An 11794-nucleotide genomic window follows, 5' to 3' on the forward strand; every position below is an offset into this window, starting at 1 on the left:
GGAGAGGGAGGGGGAGGGGGAGAGGGAGTGGAGAGGGAGGGGAGGGGAAGGACGGAGGGGTGGGGGAGGGGGAGGGAGGGGGAGGGCGAGGGGAGTAGAGGGTGAGGAGAGGGTGAGGAGAGGGAGAGGAGAGGGAGAGGGGGAGGAGAGGGAGAGGGGGAGGAGAGGGAGAGGGGGAGGAGAGGGAGAGGGGGAGGGGAGGGGGAGGAGAGGGGGAGGAGAGGGGGAGGAGAGGGAGCAGAGAGGGAGGGGGAGGGGAGAGGAGGGGGAGTGGGGAGGGAGGGGAAGGACGGAGGGGAGGGGTGGGGGGAGGGGGAGTGGAGAGGGAGGGGAGGACGGAGGGGAGGGGTGGGGGAGGGGGAGTGGAGAGGGAGGGGAGGGGGAGAGGGAGGGGAAGGGGGAGAAGAGGGAGGGGAGGGGGAGGGGGGTGGAGGAGGGGGAGGGGGAGGGGGGTGGAGGAGGGGGAGGGCGAGGGGGTGAGGGAGGGGGAGTACGAGGGGGAGGGCGGGAGGCGAGGGGTGGGGGTGTGGGGGAGGGCGGGGGGAGGGGAGGGGGAGGAGGTGGGGGTGGGGGAGGGGGGGCGAGGGGAGGGGGAGAGGAGAGGGAGAGGGGGTGGCGAGGGGTGGGGGTGTGGGGGAGGGCGGGGGGAGGGGGTGGAGGTGGGGGTGGGGGAGGGGGGGGCGAGGGGAGGGGGAGAAGAGAGGGCGAGGGAGAGGGGGTGAGGGGGAGGGAGCGGAGTGAGTGAAGTAAACCTGGTACCTCAATGGTTTCCTCTCCGGTCTTGTTGAGAAAGTTTAATGAACTTGCCCTCTTCATCCTGAGGAAAGTTATTGAAAGGCTGGGTTATTATGGGATGGCGACACAGCGGGGGTTAACGCCTTGCCACTGCAGTGGCCAGATGACCTACCCGGGGTTCCTGGGCTCCTGAGGGCCGGCCCCCTGCAGCTTCTTCACCAGCATCTCACTGCTGCGCCGCAGGGCATCTCGGATCTTCCCGAAAGAGCCGCTTCTCCGGAGGGAGCCGCTCCCGTCCTGCGGTGGAAGGAAGGGACAGAGAGAAACCAGACGGTTCAGTGTAGCCTCCCGCAGAGCTCCCCCAGTAACACTGTCTCATAGAACCAGGCCCACCCGCGCTGGGCAGAGAATCGCAGGACGAGGCCATTCGGCCCATTGTGTCTGTACCGGCTCTTTCAAAGAGCGATCCAATTAGATCCACTCCCCCCTGCGAGACAGACTCCCGTCTCTCCCCCGCCTTTCACCACCTCAGGATGTCCCAAAACCCTTCACAGCCAATGAGGTACTTTTTTTTTTGATGTGTGGTCACTGTTGTAATGTAGGAAACGTGGCAGCCAATTTGCGCACAGCAAGCTCCCACAAACAGCAATGTGACGATGACCAGATCATCTGTTTTTAGTGATGTTGGTTGAGGGATAAATATTGGCCCCAGGACACCGGGGAGAACTCCCCCCTGCTCTTCTTCCAATAGTGGCCATGGGATCTTTTACATCCACCTGAGAGGGCAGACGGGGCCTCGGTTTAACGTCTCATCCGAAGGACCGCCCCTCCGACAGTGCAGCACTCCCTCAGTACCGCCCCTCTAACAGTGCGGCTTTCCCTCAGTACTGCCCCTCTGACATTGCGGCGCTCCCTCAGTACTGCCCCTCCAACAGTGTGGCGCTCCCTCAGTACTGCCCCTCCGACAGCGCGGCGTTCCCTCAGTACTGCCCCTCCGACATTGCGGCGCTCCCTCAGTACTGCCCCTCCGACAGTGTGGCGCTCCCTCAGTACTGCCCCTCCGACAGTGTGGCGCTCCCTCAGTACTGCCCCTCCGACAGTGCGGCGCTCCCTCAGTACTGCCCCTCCGACAGTGCGGCGCTCCCTCAGTACTGCCCCTCCGACAGTGCGGCGCTCCCTCAGTACTGCCCCTCCGACAGTGCGGCGCTCCCTCAGTACTGCCCCTCCGACAGTGCGGCGCTCCCTCAGTACTGCCCCTCCGACAGTGCGGCGCTCCCTCAGTACTGCCCCTCCGACAGTGCGGCGCTCCCTCAGTACTGCCCCTCCGACAGTGCGGCGCTCCCTCAGTACTGCCCCTCCGACAGTGCGGCGCTCCCTCAGTACTGCCCCTCCGACAGTGCGGCGCTCCCTCAGTACTGCCCCTCCGACAGTGCGGCGCTGCCTCACTAATGCCCCTCCGACAGTGCGGCGTTCCCTCAGTACTGCCCCTCCGACAGTGCGGCGCTCCCTCAGTACCGGCACCAGGCAGTGTTGGTCTGGAGTGGGGTCTCGAACCCATGACCTCTGACTGAGAGGCGAGCGACAGAGAGAGAGCTACCCACTGAGCCATGGCTGACACTGTTCCATCTACAAGATGCACTGCAGCAACTCGCCAAGGCTTCTTCGGCAGCACCTCCCAAACCCCCGACCTCTTCCACCTAGAAGGACAAGGGCTGCAGACGCATGGGAACACCACCACCTCCAAGATCCCCTCCAATCCCGACTTGGACGTATCTGCCGTTCCTTCAAGGCGGCAGCTCACCACCATCTTCTCAAGGGGGTAACTAGGGGCGGGCAATAAATGCCGGCCTTACCAGCGACGCCCACATCTCGAGAAGGCCTTCGATAAGGTCCCGCATAAGAGATTAGCGTGTAAAGTTAAGGCACATGGGATTGGGGGCAAGGTATTGACTTGGATAGAGAACTGGTTGGCAGACAGAAAGCAAAGAGTTGGAATAAACGGCTCTTTTTCTGAGTGGCGGGCAGTGACTAGTGGGGTACTGCAGGGATCGGTCCTTGGACCCCAGCTATTCACAATATATATTAATGATCTAGACAAGGGAACCAGCTGTAACATCTCCAAGTTTGCAGATGACACAAAGCTGGGTGGACGTGTGTGCTGTGAGGAGGATGCCGAGAAACTCCAGGATGATGTGGACATGTTGGGTGATTGGGCAGAAGCATGGCAGATGCAATATAACGTGGATAAATGTGAGGTTGTCCACTTTGGTGGCAAAAACAGGAAGGCAGATTATTATCTAAATGGCAATAGATTGGGAGAAGGGGAAGTGCAACGAGACCTGGGTGTCCTTGTGCACCAGTCGCTGAAGGTAAGCATGCAGGTGCAGCAGGCGATTAAGGCAAATGGTATGTTGGCCTTCATAGCGAGAGGGTTTGAGGACAGGAGCAAGGATGTCTTGCTGCAGCTGTACAGGGCATTGGTGAGATCACACCTTGAGTATTGTGTGCAGTTTTGGTCACCTTATCTGAGGAAGGATGTTCTTGCCATGGAAGGAGTTCAGCGAAGATTCACCAGGCTGATACCTGGGATGGCAGGAATGACGTATGAGGAGAGATTGGGTCGATTGGGCTTGTACTCGCTGGAATTTAGAAGAATGAGAGGGGATCTCATTGAAACTTATAAAATTCTAACAGGACTGGACAGACTAGATGCAGGAAGGATGTTCCCGATGGTCGGGGAGTCCAGAACCAGGGGTCACAGTCTAAGGATAAGGGGTAAGCCATTTAGGACAGAGATGAGGAGGAATTTCTTTACCCAGAGAGTGGTGAACCTGTGGAATTCTCTACCACAGAAGGCAGTGGAGGCCAATTCATTAAATATATTCAAGAAGGAGTTAGATATATTTAAGGCTAAAGGGATCCAGGGATATGGGGAGAAGGCAGGGGACCGGGTACTGAGTTTGGATAATCAGCCATGATCGCATTGAATGGCGGAGCAGGCTCGAGGGGCCGAATGGCCGACTCCTGCTCCTATCTTCTATGTTTCTATGAGAATGAATTAGAAAGAAAGACAACGGTTGGGGCCCAATGCCGAGGCCCAGCGGTACAGCAGACCCCGTGGTTCCCCTCCCCAGGACGGACACTCACCCCGTTCCACTCGGCCCCGCCTCCGTCCTCGCCCTCAGTCCCATTGATGATGTAGTTGACGACCCCTGCGGCCCCGGTCAGGTGATCGCGGCCCTGTCGGCATTCCGTGCCGCCGTCCTTCAGCAGCTCCACCATCTTGGTTTGGTGGAAGGTCTCCGAGCCCTGCCGGCAGGAGCAGCGCCGAGGGGCGGGGGGGGGGGAGAAATGGCAACACACACACCGTTAGACGCTCACTCCACAAAGGAGGCAACTCGCTCAGCTAAACCCCCAGCCAACTAGACTAAACATTCAACTGTGCAACTCAGAGAGACAGAGAGAGAGAGAGAGAGAAAGAGAGACAGGTGGAGAGAGAGAGAGAGAGACAGAGAGAAACAGAGAGAGAGAGAGAGACAGAGAGAGACAGAGAGAGACAGAGAGAGACAGAGAGAGACAGAGAGACAGAGAGACAGAGAGAGAGAGAGAGAGACAGACAGCGAGAGAGAGAGAGACAGAGAGAGAGAGAGAGAGAGAGAGAGACAGACAGAGAGAGACAGACAGCGAGAGAGAGACAGACAGCGAGAGAGAGAGAGAGAGACAGAGAGAGAGAGAGAGACAGACAGAGAGAGAGAGAGAGAGACAGACAGAGAGAGAGAGAGAGAGAGAGAGAGCAAAACAACTTACAGACGAGCTCTGGATCAGGGAAGCCGAGGTCAGATCCAGGAGGAAAGAAAAGAGAGAGAATTAGTAAAACACAATCTGGGCCCGTGACAGAGACACATCAGTCAGTTTATCAGAGCGAGTGAGCGAGCGGGGCTGACCGTCCCCTGGGGACCTGCACTCAATGGCCCACCTGTTGGAAAGACCGTGGGAGTGAAGGTGGCAACTCATCAAACCAGCACGAGTTGGCTCAGGACTTGGCCGAACTGTCCTGGCCAGTGTGGTACCGAGCACCCCAAACACACACACAGCTCCGAAATGGCCCGATCTATGTTTGTTACCCAACAGCGGGATTTGAAAACCGAACTCTCCCAGGGGTCGGTTTTCCGCAGGCGGGCTCGAGGAGCTCACTCAAAGGGGGCAGTGCGCGTCAGCACAGACGGGACGGAGCCTGGGGCCTCCACATGGTCCGCGCGGCTCAGGGACATGAGACAGCCTGCCCTCGCGCACTCTCCGACGGGCGTCACTGCGCAGTGTGCAAGGGCAGGAACCGACACTACCCCACCCCTCCCCTCGCAGAGCCACAGAACCCAAGGGTAAATGTAGACCAGAAACTCGGGCAAAGAGGTAGGTTTCAATTACACGGTATTTACAGAACAGAAACAGGCCATTCGGCCCATCTGCTCCGTGCCGGTGTTTCTGCTCCACTCGAGCCTCCTCCCACCCTCTTCATCTCCCCCCATCACCATATCCTTCTATTCCTGTCTCCCTCCTGTGTTTATCCAGCTTCCCCTTAAATCCATCTCTGCTATTCGCCTCAACCACTCCCTGTGGGAGCGAGTTCCACATTCTCACCACTCTCTGGGTAAAGAAGTTTCTCCTGAATTCCCGGTTGGATTTATTAGTGACGATCTTATATTGATGGCCCCGAGTTCTGGTCTCCCCCACAAGCGGAAACATCTTCTCCACGTCTACCCTATCGTAACTTTAAAGGAGCGTCTCATAGGAGGAGGAGAGAGAGGCGGAGAGGTTTAGGGAGGGAATTCCAGAGCTTAGGGCCCAAGCGGCTGAAGGCACAGCCGCCAATGGTGGAGCGATGGAAATCGGGGGATGCGCAAGAGGCCAGAATTGGAGGAGTGCAGAGATCTCTGAGGTTTGTAGGGCTGGAGGAGGTTACAGAGATAGGGAGGGTTGTAGGGGCTGGAGGAGGTTACAGAGATAGGGAGGGTTGTAGGGGCTGGAGGAGGTTACAGAGATAGGGAGGGTTGTAGGGGCTGGAGGAGGTTACAGAGATAGGGAGGGTTGTAGGGGCTGGAGGAGGTTACAGAGATAGGGAGGGTTGTAGGGGCTGGAGGAGGTTACAGAGATAGGGAGGGTTGTAGGGTTGGAGGAGGTTACAGAGATAGGGAGGGTTGTGGGGCTGGAGGAGGTTACAGAGATAGGGAGGGTTGTAGGTCTGGAGGAGGTTACAGAGATAGGGAGGGTTGTAGGGTTGGAGGAGGTTACAGAGATAGGGAGGGTTGTGGGGCTGGAGGAGGTTACAGAGATAGGGAGGGTTGTAGGGCTGGAGGAGGTTACAGAGATAGGGAGGGTTGTAGGGGCTGGAGGAGGTTACAGAGATAGGGAGGGTTGTAGGGCTGGAGGAGGTTAGAGATAGGGAGGGTTGTATGGTTGGAGGAGGTTACAGAGATAGGGAGGGTTGTGGGGCTGGAGGAGGCTACAGAGATAGGGAGGGTTGTAGGGGGCTGGAGGAGGTTACAGAGATAGGGAGGGTTGTAGAGGCTGGAGGAGGTTACAGAGATAGGGAGGGTTGTAGGGGGCTGGAGGAGGTTACAGAGATAGGGAGGGTTGCAGGGGCTGGAGGAGGTTACAGAGATAGGGAGGGTTGCAGGGGCTGGAGGAGGTTACAGAGATAGGGAGGGTTGTAGGGGCTGGAGGAGGTTACAGAGATAGGGAGGGTTGTAGGGGCTGGAGGAGGTTACAGAGATAGGGAGGGTTGTAGGGGGCTGGAGGAGGTGACAGAGATAGGGAGGGTTGTAGGGGGCTGGAGGAGGTTACAGAGATAGGGAGGGTTGTAGGGGGCTGGAGGAGGTTACAGAGATAGGGAGGGTTGTAGGGGCTGGAGGAGGTTACAGAGATAGGGAGGGTTGTGGGGCTGGAGGAGGTTACAGAGATAGGGAGGGTTGTAGGGCTGGAGGAGGTTACAGAGATAGGGAGGGTTGTAGGGGCTGGAGGAGGTTACAGAGATAGGGAGGGTTGCAGGGGCTGGAGGAGGTTACAGAGATAGGGAGGGTTGTAGGGGCTGGAGGAGGTTACAGAGATAGGGAGGGTTGTAGGGGCTGGAGGAGGTTACAGAGATAGGGAGGGTTGTAGGGGCTGGAGGAGGTTACAGAGATAGGGAGGGTTGTAGGGGGCTGGAGGAGGTGACAGAGATAGGGAGGGTTGTAGGGGGCTGGAGGAGGTTACAGAGATAGGGAGGGTTGTAGGGGGCTGGAGGAGGTTACAGAGATAGGGAGGGTTGTAGGGGCTGGAGGAGGTTACAGAGATAGGGAGGGTTGTGGGGCTGGAGGAAGTTACAGAGATAGGGAGGGTTGTAGGGCTGGAGGAGGTTACAGAGATAGGGAGGGTTGTAGGGGCTGGAGGAGGTTACAGAGATAGGGAGGGTTGTAGGGCTGGAGGAGGTTAGAGATAGGGAGGGTTGCATGGTTGGAGGAGGTTACAGAGATAGGGAGGGTTGTGGGGCTGGAGGAGGCTACAGAGATAGGGAGGGTTGTAGAGGCTGGAGGAGGTTACAGAGATAGGGAGGGTTGTGGGGCTGGAGGAGGTTACAGAGATAGGGAGGGTTGTAGGGCTGGAGGAGGTTACAGAGATAGGGAGGGTTGTAGGGGGCTGGAGGAGGTTACAGAGATAGGGAGGGTTGTAGGGGCTGGAGGAGGTTACAGAGATAGGGAGGGTTGTAGGGGCTGGAGGAGGTTACAGAGATAGGGAGGGGTGTAGGGCTGGAGGGGGTTACAGAGATAGGGAGGGTTGTAGGGGCTGGAGGAGGTTACAGAGATAGGGATGGTTGTAGGGGTTGGAGGAGGTTACAGAGATAGGGAGGGTTGTAGGGGCTGGAGGAGGTTACAGAGATAGGGAGGGTTGTAGGGGGCTGGAGGAGGTTACAGAGTTAGGGAGGGTTGTAGGGGGCTGGAGGAGGTTACAGAGATAGGGAGGGTTGTTGGGGGCTGGAGGAGGTTACAGAGATAGGGAGGGTTGTAGGGGCTGTAGGAGGTTACAGAGATAGGGAGGGTTGTAGTGGCTGGAGGAGGTTACAGAGATAGGGAGGGGTGTAGGGCTGGAGGGGGTTACAGAGATAGGGAGGGTTGTAGGGGCTGGAGGAGGTTACAGAGATAGGGAGGGTTGTAGGGGCTGGAGGAGGTTACAGAGATAGGGAGGGTTGTAGGGGCTGGAGGAGGTTACAGAGATAGGGAGGGCTGGAGGAGGTTACAGAGATAGGGAGGGTTGTCGGGGCTGGAGGAGGTTACAGAGATAGGGAGGGTTGTAGGGGCTGGAGGAGGTTACAGAGATAGGGAGGGTTGTAGGGCTGGAGGAGGTTACAGAGATAGGGAGGGTTGTAGGGCTGGAGGAGGTTACAGAGATCGGGAGGGTTGTCGGGCTGGAGGAGGTTACAGAGATAGGGAGGGGTGTAGGGGCTGGAGGAGGTTACAGAGATAGGGTGGGTTGTAGGGCTGGAGGAGGTTACAGAGATCGGGAGGGTTGTCGGGCTGGAGGAGGTTACAGAGATAGGGAGGGTTGTTGGGGGCTGGAGGAGGTTACAGAGATAGGGAATTGAAAAAGCCAAGCAGCCAGGGTTCCTGCTCCTGATCACCGACGGCAAGGGTGCGTGCGCGAGTGTCTGGATGGTAGAATCGAGGTCCCCTGCGATGCCTACACAGTCGAATATCACACCAACAATTCCCACCCCCCCCCCCCCCCCCGACCCCCCGCCCTGGCACCGGTTTAGGCTCGAGTGAAAGAACGGCCACTCGCACGAGGTTCTGGAGCGCTCCCGCGGACACCCCCTCCCAGCCCCACGGGACAGAGCGGCAGGGCGCGAACCCCACGGACTTAAAGCAAGACGGAGGTTCAGGTGACCTGTTTGCGGGACTTGGTGGCGCACTCTTCCAGCGTCTCGGCTGCCTCGAGCTTGCCCTGGCGGCGGTACAGCGCTCCCAGACTCCTGAGAGTGGTGTTGACTGTGGGGCTGTAAGAAGACACGGGCAGAAAGAGAGGTTAGACTTTGTGTTACTGCTCTTTAAAAATCCCACAATCTCTTTTACGTAAGAAAACATTCCCTCTCCAAATTAAAAGCCTGAATGTCCAGAGTTTGAAGCGAATCTTCGTAAACATCTCTCTGGACAAATAAAACTTCAGTGAGCTCGATCGCTCATTCACTGGGACCAACGCCTCCGTTTGCAACCTTTGAACATTAGCCAAGTATGTTGATCCTAAAGCGGTTGGCACTTTACTCTGTATCTAACCCGTGCTGTACCTGCCCTGGGAGTGTTTGATGGGACAGTGTAGAGGGAGCTTTACTCTGTATCTAACCTGTGCTGTACCTGCCCTGGGAGTGTTTGATGGGACAGTGTAGAGGGAGCTTTACTCTGTATCTAACCTGTGCTGTACCTGCCCTGGGAGTGTTTGATGGGACAGTGTAGAGGGAGCTTTACTCTGTATCTAACCCGTGCTGTACCTGCCCTGGGAGTGTTTGATGGGACAGTGTAGAGGGAGATTTACACTGTATCTAACCTGTGCTGTACCTGCCCAGGGAGTGTTTGATGGGACAGTGTAGAGGGAGCTTTACTCTGTATCTAACCTGTGCTGTACCTGCCCAGGGAGTGTTTGATGGGGACAGTGTAGAGGGAGCTTTACTCTGTATCTAACTCGTGCTGTACCTGCCCTGGGAGTGTTTGATGGGACAGTGTAGAGGGAGCTTTACACTGTATCTAACCCGTGCTGTACCTGCCCTGGGAGTGTTTGATGGGACAGTGTAGAGGGAGCTTTACTCTGTATCTAACCCATGCTGTACCTGCCCTGGGAGTGTTTGATGGGACAGTGTAGAGGGAGCTTTACTCTGTATCTAACCCGTGCTGTACCTGCCCTGGGAGTGTTTAATGGGACAGTGTAGAGGGAGCTTTACTCTGTATCTAACCTGTGCTGTACCTGCCCTGGGAGTGTTTGATGGGACAGTGTAGAGGGAGCTTTACTCTGTATCTAACCTGTGCTGTACCTGCCCTGGGAGTGTTTGATGGGACAGTGTAGAGGGAGCTTTACTCTGTATCTAACCCGTGCTGTACCTGCCCTGGGAGTGTTTGATGGGACAGTGTAGAGGGAGCTTTACTCTGTATCTAACCCGTGCTGTACCTGCCCTGGGAGTGTTTGATGGGACAGTGTAGAGGGAGCTTTACTCTGTATCTAACCCGTGCTGTACCTGCCCTGGGAGTGTTTGATGGGACAGTGTAGAGGGAGCTTTACTCTGTATCTAACCCGTGCTTTACCTGCCCTGGGAGTGTTTGATGGGACAGTGTAGAGGGAGCTTTACTCTGCATCTAACCCGTGCTGTACCTGCCCTGGGAGTGTTTGATGGGGCAGTGTAGAGGGAGCTTTACTCTGTATCTAACCTGTGCTGTACCTGCCCTGGGAGTGTTTGATGGGACAGTGTAGAGGGAGCTTTACTCTGTATCTAACCTGTGCTGTACCTGCCCTGGGAGTGTTTGATGGGACAGTGTAGAGGGAGCTTTACTCTGTATCTAACCCGTGCTGTACCTGCCCTGGGAGTGTTTGATGGGACAGTGTGGGGGGAGCTTTACTCTGTATCTAACCCGTGCTGTACCTGCCCTGGGAGTGTTTGATGGGGCAGTGTAGAGTGAGCTTTACTCTGTATCTAACCCGTGCTGTACCTGCCCTGGGAGTGTTTGATGGGGCAGTGTAGAGGGAGATTTACTCTGTATCTAACCTGTGCTGTACCTGCCCTGGGAGTGTTTGATGGGACAGTGTAGAGGGAGCTTTACTCTGTATCTAACCTGTGCTGTACCTGCCCTGGGAGTGTCCCTTTGTCAGAACTGTTGTGAGCAGCGAATGTGATAATTTAAGGGGCTGCTCAATACTCTGAGGAGTGAAACCTCACCTGTCAACCTTGCAAGCCTTGTACCAGTTCCCGTATTCCCAATAGAGGATGCCATCTCTCCGTTTGCCCTGAAACAGAAAGGGAAACAAATTAGATTCCAGCCTGTAACTCACTCCCGGGTATCTGTTATCTATCTATTATTATATATATATAATTGCTCTTCTGTCTGTCTGTCTGTCTGCTGGCCCGGCCCTCTCTCACAGTCTCTCACTCTCTCTCTCCCCCCCAGTCTCTCTCTCTCTCTCTCTCTCCCCCAGTCTCTCTCCCCGCCAGTCTCTCTCTCTCTCTCTTCCCCCCAGTCGCTCTCTCTCTTCCCCCAGTCGCTCTCTCTCTTCCCCCCCAGTCGCTCTCTCTCTTGCCCCCCAGTCGCTCTCTCTCTTCCCCCCAGTCGCTCTCTCTCTTCCCCCCAGTCGCTCTCTCTCTTCCCCCAGTCGCTCTCTCTCTTCCCCCCCAGTCGCTCTCTCTCTTCCCCCCAGTCGCTCTCTCTCTTCCCCCCAGTCGCTCTCTCTCTTCCCCCCAGTCGCTCTCTCTCTTTCCCCCCCCCCCCCAGTCGCTCTCTCTCTTCCCCCCCAGTCGCTCTCAATTCACAATTCACAATTCAAATCGCTTTATTGGCATGATAAGTTACATCTTATGTTGCCAAAGCATCAAAATACATTTATGGTTGAGCACATAAACGCAGTTCTATTCATACAGTGTATAAACAGGTATATCCCTGAGTGTATAAATATACATTCGCATTGTTTATATATGTTCATTTCTTAGTTTACTGGTTGTCCCTCTGTTCATGGCAAGCTGTAACATAGTGTGCCGCCAGTGTTACACAGCTTCTCTCCTCTCCCAGTAGGAATGGGAGTTTTTGGTTGTCATTCAGATTTCTGAATTCAGGGCATATTTGTGAGAATTTTTGGTAGAAATTCTCCCTGATGTCCTGATATTTTCCACAGGCTGTGAGGAAGTGCATCTCTGTCTCCACTACTCCCTGACTGCAGTGAGAGCATATCCTGTCTTCTCTTGGCAGCCTGGTCTGCCTGTGTCTGCCTTTTTCGATCGCTAGGCTATGTTCGCTAAGTCTGTACCTTGTCAAGGTTCTTCTCAGTTTGTTATCCT

General features: G+C 56.1%; 1 protein-coding gene across 1 annotated transcript in view; it reads right to left on the minus strand.

The window, feature by feature from the left end:
* klc2 (kinesin light chain 2) overlaps positions 1-11794 on the minus strand; it is a 53179-nt gene that overhangs the window by 3882 nt on the left and 37503 nt on the right. The window contains exons 11-15 of the mRNA XM_085976312.1: positions 10685-10752; positions 8653-8761; positions 3883-4044; positions 908-1032; positions 760-817 (exon numbers count right to left, since the gene is read on the minus strand). Coding sequence (XP_085832438.1) covers positions 760-817; positions 908-1032; positions 3883-4044; positions 8653-8761; positions 10685-10752 — 522 coding nt within the window. The remainder of the gene's footprint in view (positions 1-759; positions 818-907; positions 1033-3882; positions 4045-8652; positions 8762-10684; positions 10753-11794) is intronic.

Source organism: Somniosus microcephalus, unplaced genomic scaffold (assembly GCF_052327205.1).
Source record: "Somniosus microcephalus isolate GS21.2 unplaced genomic scaffold, FLI_Smic_1.0 unresolved_chr2, whole genome shotgun sequence".
Classification (NCBI taxonomy): Eukaryota; Metazoa; Chordata; class Chondrichthyes; order Squaliformes; family Somniosidae; genus Somniosus; species Somniosus microcephalus.